The 23,591-nt window shown below is 44.6% G+C and overlaps 1 protein-coding gene across 4 annotated transcripts in view; it reads left to right on the top strand.

Annotated features, from left to right (window-relative positions):
- Nucleotides 1-13,832: 13,832 nt before the first annotated feature.
- LOC144598311 (glycogen debranching enzyme-like) overlaps nucleotides 13,833-23,591 on the top strand; it is an 80,389-nt gene continuing 70,630 nt past the window's right edge. Inside the window, exons 1-2 of one of the 4 annotated variants that reach the window (XM_078408295.1) lie at nucleotides 13,833-13,849; nucleotides 16,606-16,709. In XM_078408295.1, the coding sequence (XP_078264421.1) occupies nucleotides 16,628-16,709 (82 nt within the window). In that variant the 5' untranslated portion in view covers nucleotides 13,833-13,849; nucleotides 16,606-16,627. Of the gene's footprint in view, nucleotides 13,850-13,896; nucleotides 13,996-16,562; nucleotides 16,710-23,591 lie in introns of those variants that run through there. The other 3 variants (XM_078408292.1, XM_078408296.1, XM_078408293.1) reach the window with 3 other exon arrangements.

Genomic DNA, 23,591 nt, shown 5'->3' on the forward strand with positions numbered 1-23,591 from the left:
GGTGTTAATTTCTGTTGAGAACAAAAACGATTTTAGCAAGAAAATAACTTAGCAAGATTTACACTGTCGGTGATAATTAAGAATCTCTTAATTAAAACTAATTTGTCATAATTAACAAATAACTTTAATTTATTCTTGGTGTCAACCTTGTCACGCTTGTGAGTCAGAAGCTAATGAGTTATATATTGGTCCAAAGACTTGCTTACACCCGTTATTAGGTTTCAAATGGAGACCATGAGGAGATAAAGGAGCGGGTAAAATTAGAAGATAGGCAGAGTTTCAAATATAAATACAAATTGTTCAACGTGTTTGATGAGAGCAATGGGAGTGGAAGTGGGATTAAAAATGCCTCTGTAGAGGGTCACAGCAAATCAATCTTGGGAACTTCTGCACAAGTGTAATTTCAGCGCGGTATGTGACTATCAGGTTACAACCCTCTCTCCTCCACACTAAGGTAGATACAAGGAACCTTGCCATAAAGCATAATCCCCTCAGATTTATTCTTAAATTGTTCTAGATATTACTCCAGTTACCATAGCAGTGCATGCATACTGATCTGTACAATATCATCAATCTTTGCACTTGTAAACCAGTAGACAATAACATCAACCTGTATCCGAGGCACACTGAAAACATACGATTCACAGCGGCAGGGTGGTGGCACAGTGGTAGAGTCATTGCCCTACAGCGCTAGCAGTGCCGGAGACCCAGGTTTGATCCCGACTACGGGCTCTGTTTGTACAGAATTTGTACGTACTCCTCGTGACCACATGGGTTTTCTCCGAGATCTTTGGATTCCTCCCACACTCCAAGGAACTACAGGTTTATAGGTTGATTGGCTTGATATTAGTGTAAATTGCCCCTAGCGTGTGTAGGATAGTGTTAGTCTGCGGGGATCGCTGCTCAGTGCAGACTCGGTGCACAAGCGAAGGGCTTGTTTCTTCACTGTATCTCTAAACTAAACTAAATTGAGGTGTTGTCATTTTGAATTGACTCCTCCTATATGATTAAATTAGGTCCAATTACATTAAAATGAATAAAAGCATTGGAGTTGTCCTGGCTATTGTGCAACAAAGGGACCAGAAAATAATTAAAGATACATAAAGACAAAGAACAACTAAATTGATTAAATTAACTAAATTAATTAAATTAACTAATCAATTAAATTAATTAATTAAATCAATTCTCAAAGGACACAAGATAAAATGGTAAAGCATTTTACTGAGTCTTGAATTGAAAAAATGGAATTGGAATAGAAATTCTATTAAAAGATTAACAATCATTAATAATTAGGAGATGCAAGAAACATTTAAAAAAATATTTTTTTGGTATTTACAAGGCAAAGAGATATTGGATTTTGAGTAATGAAATGTCTGCTTTTAAGATGGAAAAGGAGAACACATTTAAAAAGTTCATCAAACTCAAATATGATACAGCCCCTGGTCTAGGTGGATTATGTCACTAATTTTGAAAAATCATGTATGTGAGGGGCACGAGTTTTTAGAAAAGCGCTATACAAATGTAATGCATTATTATTATTATTATTATAAAGTGTTGTAACAGAGGACGTCAGGAATAGCTAATAGCTGAAGGTTAGTACATGGTTAGTACATGCCCTTGGAATCACAAGGTCAACATGAGTGGTAAAAAAAAAGATAATGAGATCACTATTAAATGAGAGAATGGAAGAAACGCTGGAGACAAAAATATACAATGATATACACTCACACAACCTATCCAAGTCACCCTGCAACCTCATAGCATCTTCCTCACAGTGCACACTACCACCCAGCTTTGTATCATCTGCAAATTTGCTAATGTTACTTTTAATCCCTTCATCCAAGTCATTCATGTATATTGTAAATAGCTGCGGTCCCAGCACCGAGCCTTGCGGTACCCCACTAGTCACTGCCTGCCATTCTGAAAGGGACCCATTTATCCCCTTTGCTTTCTGTCTGTCAACCGATTTTCTATCCATGTCATCCATGTCAGTACCCTAACCCCAATACCATGTGCTCTAGTTTTGCCCACTAATCTCCTATGTGGGACCTTGTCGAAAGCTTTCTGAAAGTCGAGGTACACCACCATCCACCGGCTCTCCCCTGTCAATCCTAGTTACATCCTCAAAAAATTCCAGTAGATTAGTCAAGCATGATTTCCCCTTCGTAAATCCATGCTGGCTCGGAATGATCCTGTTACTGCTATCCAAATGCTCCGCAATTTTGACTTTAACAAAGGGAAACTCTTGCTTGACTGACCTCACTGGAATTTATTTGAGTAGGTAACCATGGGATTAAACAATGGTGATGGTGTAAATGGAATTTATCTCTTTTTTCAAAGAACTTTGATAAAGTAGACTAATGAGTAGAATCAGATATTCCAGTCAGGGGACTCGTAGTAGAACTGATTGCTAACTGGGTTCAAGACAGAAAATGGGAGTGTGAGCAAAGTGTAACTATTCCCAGTTGAGCAAGGTGAGTGGTCGTCTTAAGGATCAGACCAATGCTGTTCACAATTTACATTTACAATATGCATCTGAGGATCATAATTTTTAAATTTGTGATGACATTAAACTGGGTGGGGTGAGAGGCAGTCAGTACTGAGGAAGACCGCAACAAAGTACAAGGAACACTAATAAACTTACAGAATGGGCAAATAATTAGCAAATTCATTTCAACACCGATAAATGCACGTTAGTACAAACTGGACCAAGTGGACCCGTTGGGCCCAAACCTCTCCTGCATTGGTGCAGCACCCTCGCCTCCCCCACTCCCCCGTCCCCTCTCCCCCTTCTCCCCCCTCCCCACTCCCCCTCCCCACTCCCCCTCCCCTTTTCCTCCATCCCCCTCCCCTCTCCCCCACTCCATCCCCCTCCCCCCTCCCCCACTCCATCCCCCTCAACCCCCCTTATCCCCCTTCCCTCCCTCCCTAGGAGATAGATTTAAACTTTAAAATGTGAACAAGTTAAAAAATATAACAGATTTCATTAGGACCAAAGGGACGACGGTGAGTAAGGTGGGCCTAAAATTGTTGCGCTATCGTGTACCATTCTGGCTGTAGTTCAGTAACAAACAAACGAGAGTTTTAGTATATAGAAGATTGATAGGAAAAGTAGAAAGGTTGCATATTGTTTGGAAGGTGTGCGCGAGGATCAAAGGTATTTGGCAATATGGATACACTGATCTCTACAAGTTGTGCCACAGGTTTGCATGATTTTATACTTTAAACTTTAAAGATATAGCGCGGAAACAAGGCCTTTGGCCCACTGAATCTGCGGCGACCAGTGACACTAGCACTACCCTACACATTAGGGGCAATTTACAATTTTACCAAAGCCAAGTATCCTGCAAACCTGTATGTGTTTGGAGTCTAGCAGGAGACCGGAGCTCCTGGAGAAAGCCCACTTGGTCACAGGGAGAACATATAAACTCCGTACAGACACCACCCCGAGTCAGGAGTGAACCCAGGATCGAATCATTAAGAAAAGGACAAACCAAGCATGGAGGTATAGTTCTGGAGAGAACGAATTGGAAATTAGAGAGGTTATGCTAGATTGTATTGATCACCCTTGGCTGGATCACACTGAGGATTGTTGCACACAATCTGGTTGCCATATTAGGAAAAGGATATAGAAGCATTGCAACAAAGAGTTACAGGAATAATACCAGAAATGTGAAGATGTTTCAAGAAAGAATGAACAGAATAATTCTCTTTGCTCTGGGAAAACAACGTGTTGAGGAGGAGACCCAATGGAGTATTTTAAAATTATCAAGGGTTTCAACAGAGTAGATACAGAGAGAATAGCTCCACTAGTAACTCATAAGATAATCACTGAGAAGCCGACAGGGATTTCAAACAAAACTTCTTTACAATTGAGTGGTGAGAATGTGGAACCTGCAGGGGAAAATGAATAGGATGTGAGGGAAAGGAATTGTGGGTTCCACTAATAGATGTAGATGAGGAAAAGTGGATGGAGTGTCAGGTGGAGCACAAGCACTGGCATGGACCGTCCGGTTGGGTCGAATGGCTTCGTTTTTATGCTGTACATCCAATGCAATGTTATACCATATCAAACACAACCATTAGTAACTACTAGACCAAGTGGGCCCAAACCTCACCTGCATTGGTGCAGCATCCTGTCCCCCCCCCCTCCCCTCTCTCATCAACCCCCCCCCTCCCCTCTCCCCCACTCCCCCCTTCCCTCTCCCCCACTCCCCTCCTCCCCTCCCCTCCTTTTAAACTTTAAAATGTGAATAACTTTTAAAATATAACACCAATTTCAATAAAACTACTTGCATTATCACTAAAGTGACAATGGTGAGTAAGGTGGGCCTAAAATTGTCGTGCTATCGTGTATCATTTTGGCTGAAGTTCAGTCACAAACAAGAGAGTTTTAGTATATAGATTATCTGGTATAATTACTCTAATATACTATTTATATATTATGGATAGTGATACTTAATCTGTAATCTTGGGATACTAGGAATAGCTGGTCCATCTACATTTTGCATTCTGTAACAATATTTGTATTGACCAGGACACCATAGCCATTAGCAAGTAGCTTTTATTCCTTCCATCTTTGAAATTCTACAATGATATATCAGGATACGGGGGCTTTGGATATTTGTTTAGAATTTATAGCCCTGTTCACCCACCAAAGTCACAGATCTTTCCTCTGACAGGCAGAATGTTACTGGCTTACATGGTAAAGATGAAGGCAAGATCAATGTCGCAAACATGCCTTTAGCCACAGTACAGAAGATTCTACTGTGGTCCCGATTTACCATTGAACGCATTTAAACCAGCCTATTAAATGTGATCAATATCATCAGCACTTAATTCTCATTATTCTTGAACAAACAATTATTTTAATCCTTTAATACATGTTTTAATTAGTTGATCTTAAATTCTCCTTTGGTGGCACAATAGTTGATTTTTCTGCCTCACAGTTCAAGAGGTTTGTGCTTGATCCTGGCCTTGGCTCTTGAGTGTTTGGAGTTTATATATTATCCCTGTGGCCATTTCCTCTCATTTAACAAAGATCTTAAAGTAACTTAAGCTACTTTAAGATACTCCTTCATGTTGGTAAGTGGCAAAAGAATAAAAGGTGATCGATGAGCATATTAGTGAAAGTAGGAAGCCTACAGATACAGAGTGGGAAGAAAAATAGGATCATTTTGTTCGGAGCCAGCAGGTACCTAAAGGACTGAATGGCCTCCTGTGTCATCATAAGTAAGTTAGATGCTAAGAGACTGAATATCTGATCTTCAGTAGAAAAGTGTCACTGCACACCCTCCACAAGTGTTGCATCTGAGGATTGTCACAGCTCACTAATCCATCTCTAATCTCCATGCATAACTAACAACATTGTGCCAGTGGTGATATCGATACCAATGTATAAAGAACAAATTCCTCCTGTGGAGGCACAATGCTATAATTGATGGCCAGCATTCTGTTTCATGAAAAACGGGCTATTATATTGCAGAAAAATATCAGGGAAGGATTGTAAAAAACAATAATGAACTCCTCAGTCTACGCACTACTAACTCCTTACCACTAGCTTGCTCCTTTTGATAGATTTGGGAAATTAAAATGGCAAAGAGTCCCAGAGTATTGAGCAAGTGCAGTATTTGTCCTGAAAATCAAAAAAAAACTGCAGAAGCTTGAAATCTGAACTTTTTTTACAAGGATGTTGCCACGATTCAAGGGCGTGAGCTGTTGGGAGCAGTTGAGTAGGCTAGGACTCTATTCCTTGGAGCACAGGAGGATAAGGGATGATCTTACAGAAGTGCACAAAATTGAGAGAGGAATAGATCCTATGTTATCCAGTGGCTTCCCACTAGCCACCTACTTTCATAGTTCAAGCAACGACAGTGGACACAGCATGTTGTGTCCACTGTCGATGCTTGAACTGTGAAAGTAGGTGGCTAGTGGGAAGCCACTGGATAACATAGGCTGTTACACAAGAACTCCGCACCTATAACAAGCACGGTGGCGCAGCAGTAGAGTTGCTGCCTTACAGCGAATGCAGCGCCGGAGACCCGGGTTCGATCCCGACTACGGGTGCTGTCTGTGCGGAGTTTGTACCTTCTCCCCGTGACTTGCGTGGGTTTTCTCCGAGATCTTCGGTTTCCTCCCACACTCCAAAGACCTACAGGTTTGTAGGTTGATTGGCTTGGTAAATGACAAAATTGCCCCTCGTGGGTGTAGGATAGTGTTAATATGCTGGGATCACAGGTCGGCGTGGACCCGGTGGGCCGAAGGGCCTGTTTTCACGCTGTATCTCTAAACTAAACGGAAAAAAAACTGGGATTTGAAAATGTGCCAAATATTGGCAACTCCCACGTGAAGAAGAGTCCCAACCCACAACATTACTCATCCTTTGTTCCGGAGATGCTGCGCAACCTGTTGAGCTACTCCCAGCACTTTGTGTCTACCCTTGGTATCAACAAGCATCTGCAGTTCTTTATTTCTACTAGACTCTGTATACTGTCTCAGTGTACTCCTACTATATATATACTGTACTGTATACTATATATATACTGTACTGTATGTAACTTGTACTGTATCTGAGATGCTTATCCAAGATGTATCGACGTGCATCTATCTGTATGGTGATACCTATATTGAACTGTGTACAAAAATGAATTTCACTTTTATACACTCTACATGGGCATGTCAGAAGGTAATTCCTTTTTGGCAAGACCTAAAAAAGTTTTTAGATCAATTGATGAATAAGATCATACCAATGGATTCAAGGTTGTTTTTGCTAGGAGATACAAAAGGAATAATACCAAAGCTAAGTTTGGATAAACATCAGGAAAGATTTCTCAAAATATCATTAGCAGTAGCAAAAAAATGTGTTGCGGTCACATGGAAAGAAGAAAATGAAATAAGATTTGAAAGATGGCATGCAGAAATGCGGAGTTGTATCCCATTAGAAAAAGCAATGTATAATCTGAGAAATGGATATGACTTCTTTTTGAAGGTGTGGAACCCATTCATGGCAAAGCTAGGATTAAGAATAGGAAGTAGTTAAATTCAGGATTGCTTTGATGCCTAACAAGAATTTTAAAAGAAATTACTCAGAAGTGACTCCCTCGGGACTCCAGGTTTTTCTTTTTCTTTCTTTCTTCTGCTTTTTCTTTTTCCTTCTTTTGAACTGGGGGTGGGGGGGTGGGGGGGAGGGGAGAAAATACAGAACAATACGTGTATAATCGAAGTTATAGGTCAGTGACTATTGTTTACTAAGGAATGTAAAATGTATAACGTATGGGTTCTGTTAAAACTTAAATAAAATATTTTTAAAAAATTTTTAAATGAATTTCACTGTAGCTCGGTGCAGGTGACAGATAAAGCATTATTGAAATACAGGAAGTGTTACAGTTCCTGGATAATGATCAGTTTTTTTGTTTAACATGTGTAGGAAAATAACTGCAGATGCTGGTTCAAATAGACACAAAAAGCTGGAGTAACTCAGCGGGTCAGGCGGCATCTCAGGAGAGAAGGAATGGGTGGCGTTTCGGGTCGAGACCCTTCTTCAGACTGGTTAGGGATAAGAGAAACGAGAGATATAGACGGTGATGTGGAGAGATAACGAACAAGTCTGAAGGGTCTCGACCCGAAACGTCACCCATTCCTTCTCTCCTGAGATGCTGCCTGACCTGCTGAGTTACTCCAGCATTTTTGTGAAATAAATACCTTCAGTTTTTTAACATGATCAGTTAACTTTTCACAGATATTGTCTGTCCTGCTTGGTGGGGTTTTTTTCTCTCTCTGGTTTCATTTTTATGACAGTGCTTTCCAGACATATCCCCGAGGGAGTATTCTAGCGACACTGAGAATTTCTAGCACGGCTGGGTTGATATGCGAGAGCCACATGCTTTATAAATAATCCAGTAGATGGGAAGGATTGCCTTTGCAGCCTGGAGGCTTCGGGGAAATGAAAATAAAGCACCAAGAACCCGGAGAAAGTAACGTTTGAAATGCTCGTTGTTCTACCTGAACACGATCTGGGTTTAACTTTTCTTTTTAACGAGCAAAGTGCGGTCCCTCATACACTTTTCCTCTCCGGAGTCCCCCTCGCCCACACGTACATTTCCACATCACTGAAAGGCTTTGCAGCGAATTAACGCTACCGGTAAATGCATGTTCACGGTCTGAGATCGCAAAGATCACACTTACCTGGGGACTTAGAATTGACGCTCCCTTACCTGAGAGAGACTTGGCATCAAGTTTCACTGTTGAGGCGGGGCTCTGGGCTGTCATATAACAGGAGGGACTAATGTTGACAATAGACAATAGGTGCAGGAGGAGGCTATTCGGCCCTTCGAGCCAGCACCGCCATTCAATGTGATCATGGCTGATCATTCTCAATCAGTACCCCGTTCCTGCCTTCTCCCCATACCCCCTGACTCCGCTATCATTGAGCTCTATCTAGTTCTCTCTTGAATGCATTCAGAGAATTGGCCTCCACTGCCTTCTGAGGCAGAGAATTCCACAGATTCACAACTCTCTGGCTGAAAAGGTTTTTCCTCATCTCAGTTCTAATCTGACTGAAAAAGTTTTTCCTCATCTCAGTTCTAAACTGAACCAGCAGGTCAGTCCTAAAGTAACGTGTTACTCCTTTTGCCAGAGTGAGACCAGGTGCAAACTGGAGAGACAGCACATGTTCCCTCTGGGTAGCTTACAACCCAATGGAATGACCATTGAATTCTCCAATTTTAGATAACCTCTAATAATTGCACCTATTTCTCCACTTCCCCACCCATCCTTCCTCGAGCTTCACAATTTGTTCATCTTAGATCCTTTTGTCTCAAAACCTTGTTTTTGTCTCTGGCTTTTATCCAACCATCTGCCTATCAACCCCACCCCTCCCCTTTGCCTGAGTTCACCTATTACCTGCCATGCTTTATTCTGCCCTTCCTCATTTCTAGCTTTCTTCTCTCCCCACAATCAGTCAGAAGAAGGATCCCGGCCTGAAACCTATCCTACCTATCCACGTTCTCCAGGGGTGCTGCCTGACCCGCTGAATTACTCCAGCACTCGGAGTCTTTGTTTTTGTGAACCAGCATCTGCAGTTCCTTGTCTCTACTAATCTGAACCTGTCACCCAAACCTCGTTCTCACAGTTCAATGCCAAGCTTCAATGACTTTTATCTGACCCATCAATCAACAGTGAAATCACTTGTCATGGTATGAAAAAGCCTGTCTTTCCAGCCTTTCCACTTGACTGCTTGCAATATAGAGTTTAGTTTATTACTGGACTAAGTGGACCCATTGGGCCCAAACCTCTCCTGCATTGGTGCAGCACCCTCTCCTCCCCCCTCCTAAAATGTGAATAACTTAAAAAATATAACACTGATTTCAATTAAACTTCTTCCATTAGCACCAATTAGCACTTACGGTGAGTAAGGTAGGCCTAAAATTGTCGAGCTATCGTGTACCGTTTTGACTGTAGTTCAGGAACAAACAAACAAGAGTTTTAGTATATAGAATTGTCACATATACTGAGGTACAGTGAAAATTTTTTTTGCTTGCTATCCAGTCAATAAAAAGACCATACATGATTACAATCATGTACAGGTACAGGATAAATGGTATGCTCCACCTCAAAGTTAATAGACAATAGACAATAGGTGCAGGTGTACGCCATTTGGCCCTTCGAGCCAGCACCACCATTCAATGTGATCATGGCTGATCATTCTCAATCAGTACCCCGTTCCTGCCTTCTCCCCATACCCCCTGACTCCGCTATCCTTAAGAGCTCTATCTTGCTCTCTCTTGAATGCATTCATAGAACTGGCCTCCACTGCCTTGTGAGGCAGAGAATTCCACAGATTTACAACTCTCTGACTGAAAAGGTTTTTCCTCATCTCTGTGCTAAATGGCCTACCCCTTATTCTTAAACTGTGGCCCCTGGTTCTGGACTCCCCAACATTGGGAACATGTTTCCTGCCTCTAACGTGTCCAACCCCTTAATAATTTTATATGTTTCAATAAGATCCCCTCTCATCCTTCTAAATTCCAGTGTATATTAGTCTAGTCGCTCCAGTCTTTCAACATATGACAGCCCCGCCATTCCGGAAATTAACCTAGTAAACCTACGCTGCATGACCTCAATAGCAAGAATATCCTTCCTCAAATTTGGAGACCAAAACTGCACACAGTACTCCAGGTGCGGTCTCACTAGGGCCCTGTATAACTGCAGAAGGACCTCTTTGCTCCTATACTCAACTACTCTTGTTATGAAGGCCAACATTCCATTGGCTTTTTTCACTGCCTGCTGTACCTGCATGCTTCCTTTCAGTGACTGATGCGCTAGGACACCCAGGTCTCGTTGTATGTCCCCTTTTCCTAACTTGACACCATTCAGATAATAATCTGCCTTCCTATTCTTACCACCAAAGTGGATAACCTCACACTTATCCACATTAAACTGCATCTGCCATGCATCCGCCCACTCACACAGCCTGTCCAAGTCACCCTGCAACCTCATAGCATCTTCCTCACAGTTCACACTGCCCCCCAGCTTTGTGTTATCTGCAAATTTGCTAATGTTACTTTTAATCCCTTCATCCAAGTCGTTAATGTATATTGTAAATAGCTGCGGTCCCAGCACCGAGCCTTGCGGTACCCCACTAGTCACTGCCTGCCATTCTGAAAGGGACCCATTTATCCCCACTCTTTGCTTTCTGCCTGCCAACCAATTTTCTATCCATGTCAGTACCCTACCCCCAATACCATGTGCTCTAATTTTGCCCACTAATCTCCTATGTGGGATCTTGTCGACGGCTTTCTGAAAGTCAAGGTACACTACATCCACTGGCTCTCCCCTGTCCATTTTCCTAGTTACATCCTCAAAAAATTCCCGAAGATTAGTCAAGCATGATTTCCCCTTCGTAAATCCATGTTAGCTTTTTGGCTGAAAATTTGATTGCTTTGCCTTGAATCTGCGAATCAAACTCACTGGTGTGAATTAGAAAAAAACAGTGGTTCTAATAATGGATGCTGGAACACCTCGCTTGTTACTTCTCTATGGATTATCATTACAGCGTTCACATTTTCTGTTGTTTAGCCAATTTCTTAACCATTCCAGATCCTTACAGCTTTTTAAATTCTATTTTCAGGATCTTGCAGCACAGTGGCACAGCAGTAGAGTTGCTGCCTCACATCACCAGGGACCCGGGTTCAATCCTGACTACAGGTGCGGACTGTGCATAGTTTGCACGTTCTCCCTGTGACCACATGGGTTTCCTCCCATATTTCAAAGTCGTGGAGGTTTGTAGGTTAATTGGCGTCTGTAAATTCTCACTCGTGTGTAGGATGGAACTAGTGCACTGCCTTCTTGAACAACCACAGTCCTAATGATGAATGATCAATACGTTCACTCAGCCCACCTTAACCAACCTGATCTCCCGGTGGCTCAGCCCCTCCCACTCCCAGTCTGCCCTTTCTGTCATGGGCCTCCTCCTCCATTGTCATAGTGAGGCCCTCCGCAAATTGGAGGAACAGCATCTCATATTTCGCTTGGGCAGTTTACACCCCAGCGGTATGAACATTGATTTCTCTAGCTTCAGATAGCTCCACTGTCCCTCTTTCCCCTCCCCTTCCCAGTTCTCCCACTGTCTTCCTGTCTCCAACTACATCCTATCTTTGTCCTCCCCTCCCCCGACATCAGTCTGAAGAAGGGTCTTGATCCAAAACGTCACCCATTCCTTCTCTCCTGAGATGTTGCCTGACCCGCTGAGTTACTCCAGCATTTTGTGATACCTTGGTCCTAATGATGAAGATACTGCCACAGACCTGCTGAATGGGGAGTACCTGGATGTGGATTTTATACTTATGGCAAATCTTTTGATTGGAACTTTATCACCATTTTGATTTAGATAGTCAACTCCTGGACAAAATGATTGCTATACATATACAGATACAGCAAGATTTAGAACAGTTTCAGATGTGGGCAAAGAAATGGCAAATGAAGTTTAATCTGGGCACGCATGAAGTTCTGCACTTTGGGAGTTCAAATATGAGAGGAAAGTAAATAGTTAATGGCAGGACCCTTACAGAGTGATCTTGGGGTCTAATTCCAAAGCACCAAAGAAGTACTAACACAAGCAGATAGAGTGGTAAAGAAGGCATATGGTACCCTTGCCGTCATTGGTCGGGGTGCTCCGGTTTCCTCCCACGTCTCAAAGACATGGGGGTTTGCAGGTTCACTGACCTCTGTAAATTGTCCGTATCGTATAGGTGGATGCAAAAGTGGGATAACATAGAACTAATGTGAGTGGGTGATCAATGGTCGGTGTGGACTCGGTGGGCCAAAGACCCTGTTTCCCTGCGTTATCTTTCACTCAAAAAAATATACATTTGCTGTCTTTACTTCAGATGTCCAGCATCTGCAGCTTTTTTCATTTAAAATATCAGGCCTCCACCCAATCTTAAAACCTGTACTAGCACACTTGGGATTGAGATTTTGAGGCCATGGGGCTCCAAATTCAATATCGAGAGGCTGTGCATTATCACCGGAGAAGTTTATGTATTTCCATCCTACTTTGGTGATGGGGTCGGGTGAGGATCAATTGGAAACTGCAGCCTGAAGGATCTCCGGGTGAGTTCAGCGACAAGCTTCATAAGTCCATAAGTGATGGGAGCAGAATCAGGCCATTTGGCTCATCGTCTACTAAGCCATTCAATCATGGCTGATCTATCTTTCCCTCCTAACCCCATTCTCATGCCTTCTCCCCATAACCCCTGACACACAAACTAATCAAGAATTTACATATCTCTGCCTTATCATGTGGCACGGTGGCGCAGTGGTAGAGTTGCTGTCTTATAGCGCTTACAGCCCCAGAGACTCAGGTTCAATCCCGACTACGGGTGCTGTCTGTATGGAGTTTATATGTTCTCCCCGTGACTGCGTGGGTTTTCTCCGAGATCTTCGGTTTCCTCCCACATGTTTATAGGTTAATTGGCTTGGTATAAAACTAAAATTGCCCCTAGTGTGTGTAGGTTAGTGTTAATGTGCGGGGATGGCTGGTCGGTGCAACTCGGTGGGCCAAGAGGCCTGTTTCCGCGCTGAATCTCCAAACTAAAACAAAACTAAAAATATCCATTGACTTGGCCTCCACAACCTTCTGTGGCAATGAATCCCACATATTCACCACCCTCTGACTAAAGAAATGCCTCCTCATCTCCTTCCTAAAGGAAAGTCCTTCAATTCTTAAGCTATGACTTCTGGCCCTAGAATCTTGCACTAGTGGAAACATCTCCTCATCCACTCTATCCAGGCCTTTCATTATTCGGTAAGTTTCAATGAGGTCCTCCCTCATCCTTCTATACTCCAGTAAGTAGAAGCCCAGTGCCGTCAAAAGCTCATTATATGTTAACCCACTCATTCCTGGGGTTATCCTCGTAAACCTCCCCTGGACTCTCTCCAGCGCCGGCACCAAAATTGCTCACAATACTCCAAATGCGGTCTGACCAGCGCTTCGTAGAGCCTCAGCATTACATCCCTGTTTTTGTATTCTAGTCCTCTTGAAAAATAAATGCTGCCATTGCATTTGCCTTCCTTACTACCGATCTGACTTGCAGGTTCTCCAGTTATGATTATTTCCATGCTGTAGTGCCGGTGTAATTCTGCACAGTAATGCCTCAGGTCAATGTCACCTTCACCAATTGAGGTTTACAAACAGTCATGATGTTGCAACAGTGACATCACAGTAGATTGAGCCACAGAGTGGGGTAGCTGCATTTAATTTTTTTTTTTAAACACAGGACTTCACTGCAAAACGATGCCGAGTTGTGGCTAATGGGAAACAGCTAGGAACAGAGGCAAGGCAGCAGCTGGGGTGAGCAAAATGCATGAAGGATTGCTGCAGTGTGTTGGGGAGGAGCCTTGGCCCTTGCCGCTGCCCCGCACAAACATGGCGGCGCTCGCCCTGCACTAGGCCTGTGCGGGGCAACGGGCTCCGATCGGCTGGACATCACGTACCTGGTGGGGTTTTTTTTCTTTTTGCATCAGCTCGCTTTCCCGCTGCTGAGGAGTTAGTTGCCCCCGGGAGGTGATGGCTCGGAGGGGCTGGGGATGCTTGGGGACCCCTGACTCCGGGAGGGGGGGGACGCGGGGCGGGCAGAGCCCAGGGGGAGGCTGCGGCCTAGGTCTGCACTGCACTGCACTGGGCCCGGGGAGGGTGACCTTGAGGGCTGAGGCGGGGGAGGGCGCAGCCAGGTCTGTCGTGGGGGGCAATAGAGAGATACAGGGATGTGATAGAGATCTGAGGAGGTGGACGGAGCACAGCCAGGTGCGGTGCGGTGGGGGGGGGGGGTCAGAGGGAGAGACCCTGAGCTGAGCTGAGGTCAATGCAGGGACCAGGTCTGGCGGTCAAGAGCTAGTGAGCTTGGGGTGTCTGATGGAGAGAGCGCTCAGAGGGTCGAGAGCTCCGGGTGGGACATCAGAGGGCAGAGGAGAGCATAGGAGGGAGGGAGGGAGGGAGGGGTTCAGAAGGTAGAGAGGATGGAGTAGGGGGGGGATCAGAAAGTTGGGAGGATGGGAGGGGGTAATCAGAAGATAGTGAGGGTGGGAGGGAGGGGGTTAGTGAGGATGGGAGGGAGGGGGTAGGGAGGGGGGGAGGGAGGAGGTAATCAGAAGGTTGGGAGAGAGGGGGGTAGTCAGAAGATAGTGAGGGAGGGGGTTAGTGAGGGTGGGAGGGGGTTAGTGAGGATGGGAGGGGGGTAGGGAGGATGGGAGGGGGGTAGGGAGGATGGGAGGGGGGGGTAGGGAGGATGGGAGGGGGGGTAGGGAGGATGGGAGGGGGGTAGGGAGGATGGGAGGGGGGTAGGGAGAGGGTTAGTGAGGTTGGGAGGGAGGGGGTAATCAGAAGGTAGAGAGGGAGGGGGTTAGTGAGGATGGGAGAGAGGGGGTAGGGAGGGGGGAGGGAGGAGGTAATCAGAAGGTTGGGAGAGAGGGGGGTAGTCAGAAGATAGTGAGGGAGGGGGTTAGTGAGGATGGGAGGGGGTTAGTGAGGGTGGGAGGGGGTAGGGAGGGGGTAGGGAGGATGGGAGGGGGGTAGGGAGGATGGGAGGGGGGTAGGGAGGATGGGAGGGGGGTAGGGAGGATGGGAGGGGGGGTTAGGGAGGGGTAGGGAGGATGGGAGGGGGGTAGGGAGGATGGGAGGGGGTAGGGAGGATGAGAGGGGGGTAGGGAGGATGAGAGGGGGGTAGGGAGGATGGGAGGGGGGTAGGGAGAGGGTTAGTGAGGTTGGGAGGGAGGGGGTAATCAGACGGTTGGGAGGGAGGGGGTAATCGAGAACGATGGGAGGGAGGGGGTAGGGAGGATGGGAGGGAGGGGGTTGGGAGGGAGGGGTAAGGGGGTTGGGAGGGGTAAGGGGGTAATCAGAAGGTTGGGAGGGTGTAATCAGGGTAGTGAGGGTGGGTGGGAGAGGGTAGAGAGCATTAGATGGGAGGGGGGGTCAAATGGGTTGAAAGGAAGGGGGTTTAGAGGATAGAGAGCATGGGAATGGGGTGGGAAGGGGTAATCAGGTTAGAGAGGGTGGAAGGAGTTCAGAAGGTAGAGAGGGTTCAAAGGAAAGAGAGGATGAGGAAGGGGGGTTAGAGAGGATGCAATGGGGTGTAAGGGGTGTAAGGGGTTCAGGGGTAGAGAAGGGGTGGGAGGAGGGTTTAAAGGGTAGAGAGATTGGTTTGGCTATGGTGGTTGTGGGGTCACCGAGTGGAGACAACCCAAGCGGTGTGGGTGGGATGAGGGGCGCGGAATGCAAGGGGTGGAGAGTGCGGGATGGGTGCGTATGGTTGGTGGAGGTCAAAGAGTGGAGAGAGCCCAGGAGTGGTGTAGAAGGAGAGTGACAGAGGATAAACAACTCGGGAAGCAGTGGAAGCAATGAATTGCAGATGCTGGTTTACCAAGAAAATGCGTAACGTGTTATAACGTGTTATAAAATGCATAACGGATGCAGGCAGCAGCAGCATCCCTCTGAGTTACTCAAGGATTGTGTATCTTTCCTAAGCAGGAGACTCCTTTAGCAGGTGGTCGTGGGGCGGCCAGTGTGGGGAGACAGCTCGAGTTGAGTGTGAGATCCGGTGGGCACAGAGAGGTCAAAGCAGGATTGAGGGGAAGGTTGCAGTGGTCAGAGAAGGTGGAGAGAGCCTGTGGTGTCTGTGAGCGTGTTGGGTGTGTATAAAACAGCTGTGTATAAAACTGGCTGCATCTGACGCTGTCAGCAGTGCTGATTGCAGTGGTCCTGCAACCCGTTCTTTCAGTGGTGATGGTCACAGCATTGCTACCTACTGCGCCTGCACCAACCAGTGGCTATTGCTAAATACGGCTCCCATATTTCAAGCGAATAGTCTTGTGGGAGGAAATTCAGTTGAGCATTGCTTCAGCTCAGTGTAGCAGTCGTTCGCTGCTGCTGTTGCTGCTGCTGCTGCTGCTGTTGCTGTTGTTCCCATTTCGCCCACCCTGTATGGAATTTATATTATGCAATTGTTAAATGTTGACGGTGGGGAAACGTCCACTTGATGCACTGTCCGTTTTGTGTACGTTTTTAGAGGATTGCCAATTTTACCTTATTTATTTTCTGCTGTGGAGAAGCAGGCACGTTAAATATTAAAAGATGGAACATCCTAAACAAGTTCGAATTCTGCATTTAAATCGTCATGAGAAGCTTGACAGAAAGCTTTTTCGGCTCAAACAAGGTGAGTGTTAATTTAATCACTATTGTTCCTGCACAGACATAAGTTGCAAGCTCAAATAGAACTGCCGAATGAGTTGGACTTGTACATGTTTGCCGAGTAAAATATCGTCGTTTTTGACATTTGGTTACAGTTGATTGTTTCCGGTTTGTACTATAATTTTGACACATTTTCACTTTAAAACCTTTTGGAACAGGCATGTGAGCAAGTGCACTCTTTCTGTATGTTATAGTATATTTGTATGTTTTAGATGTGGATGCAGATAGTAAGTAATTTAGCATAGTCCAACGTGGGAGCAATAACAATGACCAATAATAAAACTGCTGTCATATAGTTTGCTTATAATACCTGGAACGCTGTGGAAAATGTTGCGACTTTCAGCAAAAGCTGTGGCATCATGCTGTGAATTGTTGCAATAACCACCTCCTTGAATAATCAGTCTGCTAAAATTGAGGTTTATCAAACTGAACTCTCTGGAAATCTTGAGCTGGCAGAAGACTTCCCCCTGCTATGATGTATATTTTAAAATATGAAGTAATCTCGATCAATACTGTCTTCTGTCCAATTCTCTTTACACTTGATCTCCGAATCTCAACCCGTGCATTTGATGTGGCATGGCTTTTCAACTTTGCAATTTAGTTTCGCTTGTAGCATGAGTGTCTGCACCTGAATCTGTGCCAAACCTCACAGGCCTGCTGTAGTTAAACATAGACGTAATTTGGAAAGTTGACCAGAATATATTGCACAAGTCCTGCCTATTCAACCACCCATAAATGAAGAAGTGCCAGTACGTGTTGATATTTTTATCGTGTACCCAATTGGGAGCACGGGCAGGATATATTCTGTATCTTTATGGATAAAAGGCAACGATCCTGGGCTTTACATCTGTTGGGTAGTACATTGTGTAATGTCTCCAGTAAGAAGAAAAGCTTGTTTGTGCCTTTGGGGTGCTTTGCTTCCAAACAAGAAAGTACCTCTCTCCAGCTCCTCTTGAATTTTCTCCACTGTGATTTCTTCAAGATCCTGTTCTCTGAATAAACGTTTTCTTTGTGCCTTTCCAGTACTTAACTTACTCGCCCCACTCTGGCACAAAGAGCATCTGACATTTATAAATTAGTCTTTTGCTCAGGCATTGTTCTTTTCCTTTTCAGCACTCATCATTTGCCTGCTAAATTCACTCTCCCACTCCACACATCTTTTTCACAAAAAAACTTGCTTGTTCTTTGAGTTCCCTGTGGTTTAATGGGTGGGATTTTATATATCAATCACTGGCCTGCGTATGTGTTATTTGTACCATTGCATTTATTATGGAGTGCAGGAGCCTGAGCTCAGAGTTTAAAATGGAACAGAAAAAGATTTTTAAATAAAGAGCCAGTGAATTAAATGTTTTTGTTCAGGTTGTATGAAATAGTAAGTAATTTACCCTTTCTAGTAGACTAGGAACTGCATATGCTACTGCATATGCTAGAATCTTGAGAAAAACATACAAAGTGCTTGAGTAACTCAGCGAATCTCTGGAGAACATGGATGGACAACATTTCTAATCAGGGCCCTTCTTCAGATTCGCCTCCTTCAATCTGAAGTAGGGTCCTGACCTGAAACGTTACCCATCCATCTTCTAGCCCTGCTGAGATTTAGAATTTAGAGATACAGCGTTTAAACAAGCCCTTCGGCCCACTATTATCCTTAATAGTGTTTTAAGTGTATTTTCTAACTGTGAATTGATCTAATAAATATAACATGGCAGGGTACTTCAGCCTTATGGAGAACACATGCATTGTGTTTGGGAATCCGGTCTGCTTTTTGTATCCTGAATGACTATAGGTGAGACCGTTAATCTGAGGAGCTTGAGGTGCAGCTGAAGTCACTATGGTGCATCGGCATGATTGATGAAATTAGAGCATTGCCAGGGTGGTGTGCGTCCTTGAAAATGCTGACTGTCTTTTTGAGATGGCACCTATTATTGATCGTTCGAAGGTGGGGAAGTCGGTACCTGTGATGGACCGGTCAGTGTCCACCACTTTTTGGAATCTCCTTTGTTCCTGGGTGTTCGAGTTAACGAACCAGGCCACGATGCAACATAATGCGTTCTACAGTACATCTTTAGTAAATTCAAGGCACATCAATATCCGCCCTCCAGTCTTATGGCACCTCACCCATGGCTAACAACGATATCTCAGCCAGGGCTCTTGCAATTTCTTCTCTATCTTCCCACAGTTTTTTTTGAATATATCTGATCAGCCTGGAAATGTTTCTTCATACATTTTAAAACTTCTAGCGCCAGCTCACCTAGTTTCAAGGTGAGAGGGAAAAGATTTAAAGGAACCTGAGCATTTTCACACAGAGGGTGGAAGGTACATGCAGTGAGCTGCCAGAGGAGATATTTGAGGCAGGTACTACAACACCATTTAAAAGAGATTTGGACAGCTGCATGGAGAGGAAAGGTTTAGAGGGATATAGACCAAACACTGGCAGGTGGGACCAGTGCAAATGGAGCATCTAAGTCGACATGAACAAGTTGGGCTGAAAGGCTTATTTCTGTGCTGCATGACTCTGACTGTCATAAAGTTGACTATCCCCAAAAATCTCTCGTTAACTTTCCTGCATTTCCTGTCCCTCACGTCTTTCTCCACAATAGGGAGAGGTAGCAAGAACAGGTAGGCAGATTATTATCTGAATGGTGTCAAGTTAGGAAAAGGGGAAGTACAACGAGATCTGGGTGTCTTTGTTCATCAGTCACTGAAAGTAAGCATGCAGGTACAGCAGGTATCACAAAATGTTGGAGTAACTCAGCGGGTCAGGCAGTATCTCTGAAGAGAAGGAATGGGTGACGTTTCGGGTCGAGACCCTTCTTCAGACTGATGTCGGGGGGGATGGGACAAAGAAAGGATATAGGTGGAGACAGGAAGACAGTGGGAGAACTGGGAAAGGGAAGAGGGAAGGGAAGAGAGGGACAGAGGACCTAAAGTTAGAGAGGTCAATGTTCATATCGCTGGGCTGTAACCTTCCCAAGCAAAATATGAGATGCTGTTCCTCCAATTTGCGGTGGGCCTCACTCTGACACTGGAGGAGGCCCATGACAGAAAGGTCAGCTGGGAGTGGGAGGTGGAGTTGAAGTGCTGAGCTGCCAGGAGATCAGGTTGGTTAAGGCGGACTGAGTGAAGGTGTTGAGCGAAACGATCGCCGATGTAGAGAAGTTGACATCTGGAACAGCGGATACAATAGATGAGGTTGGAGGAGGTGCAGGTGAACCTCTGCCTCACCTGGAAAACAGCAGGCAGCAAAGAAAGCTAATGGCATGTTGGCCTTCATAACAAGAGGAGTTGAGTATAGGAGCAAAGAGGTCCTTCTGCAGTTGTACAGGGCCCTAGTGAGACCGCACCTCGAGTATTGTGTGCATTCTTGCTATTGAGGGAGTGCAGCGTAGGTTCACGAGGTTAATTCCCGGGATGGCAGGACTGTCGTATGTTGAAGGACTGGAGCGACTGGCCTTGTATACACTGGAATTTAAAAGGATGAGAGGGGATCTTATTGAAACATATCAGTTTATTAAGGGATTGGACATGCTAGAGGCAGGAAACATGTTCCCGATGTTGGGGGAGCCCAGAACCAGGGGGTTAAGAATAAGGGGTAGGCCATTTAGAACAGAGATGAGGAAAAACTTTTTCACTCAGAGTTGTGAATCTGTGACATTCTCTGCCCCAGAAGGCAGTGGAGACCAATTCTCTGGAGGCTTTCAAGAGAGAGTTAGATAGAGCTCTGAGAGAGGGGAGTCAAGGGATATGGGGAGAAGGCAGGTGGTACTGATTGTCTATGATCAGCCAAGATCACGGTGAATGGCGGTGCTGGCTCGAAGGGCTGGATGACCTACTCCTGCACCTATTGTCTATTGAAATACTCATTGAGGACCTTGCCCGTTTCCCATGGCACCATACATAGATGTACACTTGTGCTTGAGGGGCCCTACTCTCTCATTGGTTAGTCTCCTTAATATACTTAAAATCTCTTTGGATTCCCCTTAATCTTCTCGGGCAAAGCTATTTCATGACCTCTTTGCCCTCTTGATTTTCTTCTTGCGTATGCTTCTCCAATTGCTTATCCTCCTTCAGGCATTATCTTGATCCCAGCTGCTTGCACCTGACCCATGTCTCTTTTTTTTCTGACCTGAGCCTCCGTATCTCTAGTCATCATGATGTCTTCATCCTGCCAGCCTTGCTCTTCAGCAGGAACATGCTCTTGCTATCTTACATTTAAATGCATCCCAATTTTCTGGTCGTCCTTTAGCCTTCAAAAAACTTACTCAAATCAACTTTTGCAAGCTCCTGTCCAATACTGTTAAAATTTGCCTTGCTCCAAATTTAGAACTTTTAACTTGTGGATCAGTTTTGTCCTTTTCCATAACAATTTAAAAACTAGTAACTGCTCCCAAAGTGACTGGATCGTCGATCGCCCGTCCTGCTTCATTTCCCAAGAGCAGGCCAAACTTTGCCCTCTCCACAGCAGGGCCTTCCATATTTTGCTTGAGGAGAGTTTCCTAAACACACTGAAGAAATTCCACTTCATCCAAGCTTCGTAGCACTATGAAAGCTCCAGTCTAGATGAGGGAAGGTGAAATTCTCTACTATGACAGCCCTATTCTTGCTAGTCTCTGCAATCTCCCAGCATATATATTTTTCTTTAATTCCTGTTGACAATTTGGGGTCTATCGTACAATACTTACAAGATGATCATCCCCTTTTTTTTTCTGCTACACCCTTAAAACGGATGATCCCTCAGTAATTTCATCTCGGATTGCTGCCGTAATGTTCCCCTTGATTTTTAAATCAAAAATGCAACTCTCCCTTCTATCCCATCTACAGCAGCTGCACCCTGGAATATTAAGCTGCCAGTCCTGTCCCTCCCATATCCATGTTTCTGGAATGGCTATAATGTCGCAGACTCGTGTACCAATCCGTGCCTTCAGATCATCCGTCTTCTCTGTCGGGCCCCTTGCATTAAAATAAATGCAATTTAACCTAACAATCTTTTGTGGCTCCCTGCCATGCTTCTGCCTCTCTTGTCTACTGAGTCTTGTATCAACTTCCAGCCTCTCATTGCTTCACTGCTGCTTTGGATCCCACCCACCACCTAGTTTAAACCCAACCTGGCAGCACTAGCAAAACTGCCTGTTTTGTGGGTGACAACATGGATAGTGAGCACGATGTAGAAAGGTTTTGAGGATGTAAACAGGCTACATGATGGGCAGGGGGGTGGCAGATGGAATTTACAGTGGATAAATGTGCGTTCATTTATTAAAAAATAGAAGAGCAAAGAGATTTTTTAAGGATGAGACATTAGGTTAACATATGAAGAGCTTTTGAATCCAGAATCATGAGAAAGAAGCTTCCCATTAGTGTAAGAGTTATAAATCATGGATTGTAGAACACATGTAATTGGTAAATATACTAAAGATAATACAAGCATAGCACGATGTTAGGGTCCTGCCATGCCAAGGAATTTCTGATATGTTGTCTTTCATTTGCAATGTCAGTGGTCTTACGGTGTCTTAGTCAAAGAAGGGTCTCGACCCGAAACGTCACCATTCCTTCTCTCCAGAGATGCTGCCTGACCCGCTGAGTTACTCCAGCATTTTGTGATACCTTCGATTTGTACCAGCATCTGCAGTTATTTTCCTACACAACGTGTCTTAGTCAATAGTCAATTAAAACATCTGATCTTGGTGTTTGTTGGACATTATACTGATTGAGTGCTGCATTTCTCTACATTTCAATGGAGCTCAACTTAAAAAGTATAACTATGAAGTCCTTTGATATATCCTGGGGATATATACAAACTCCTGCCTCTGAACCATAGAATGGAAATCCTATTTCAAGAACTGAGTATGTCATCTGCTTGATACACCATACCCTCATCATTATAACCATCATCATTACAACTTCATCATCATTAAGGCTCGGTGCTGGGACCGCAGCTATTTACAATATACATTAATGACTTGGATGAAGGGATTAAAAGTACCATTAGCAAATTTGCAGATGATACAAAGCTGGGTGGTAGTGTGAACTGTGAGGAAGATGCTATGAGGTTGCAGGGTGACTTGGACAGGTTGTGTGAGTGGGCGGATGCATGGCAGATGCAGTTTAATGTGGATAAGTGTGAGGTTATCCACTTTGGTGGTAAGAATAGGAAGGCAGAGTATTATCTGAATGGTGACAAGTTAGGAACAGGGGACGTACAACGAGATCTGGGTGTCCTAGTGCATCAGTCACTGAAAGAAAGCATGCAGGTACAGCAGGCAGTGAAGAAAGCCAATGGAATGTTGGCCTTCATAACAAGAGGACTTGAGTATAGGAGAAAAGAGGTCCTTCTGCAGTTGTACAGGGCCCTAGTGAGACCACACCTGGAGTACTGTGTGCAGTTTTGGTCTCCAAATTTGAGGAAGCATATTCTTGCTATTGAGGGCGTGCAACGTAGGTTTACTAGGTTAATTCCCGGAATGGCGGGACTATAATATGTTGAAAGACTGGAGCGACGAGGCTTGTATACACTGGAATTTAGAAGGATGAGAGGAGATCTTATCGAAACGTATAAGATTATTAAGGGGTTGGACACGTTAGAGGCAGGAAACATGTTCCCAATATTGGGGAGTCCAGAACCAGGGGCCATAGTTTAAGAATAAGGGGTAGGCCATTTAGCACAGAGATGAGGAAAAACTTTTTCAGTCAGAGTTGTAAATCTGTGGGATTCTCTGCCTCACAAGGCAGTCGAGCCAGTTCTCTGAATGCTTTCAAGAGAGAGCTAGATAGAGCTCTTAAGGATAGCGGAGTCAGGGGGTATGGGGAGAAGGCAGGAACAGGGTACTGATTGAGAATGATCAGCCATGAT

This window comes from Rhinoraja longicauda, chromosome 11 (assembly GCF_053455715.1).
Source record: "Rhinoraja longicauda isolate Sanriku21f chromosome 11, sRhiLon1.1, whole genome shotgun sequence".
Lineage (NCBI taxonomy): Eukaryota > Metazoa > Chordata > Chondrichthyes > Rajiformes > Arhynchobatidae > Rhinoraja > Rhinoraja longicauda.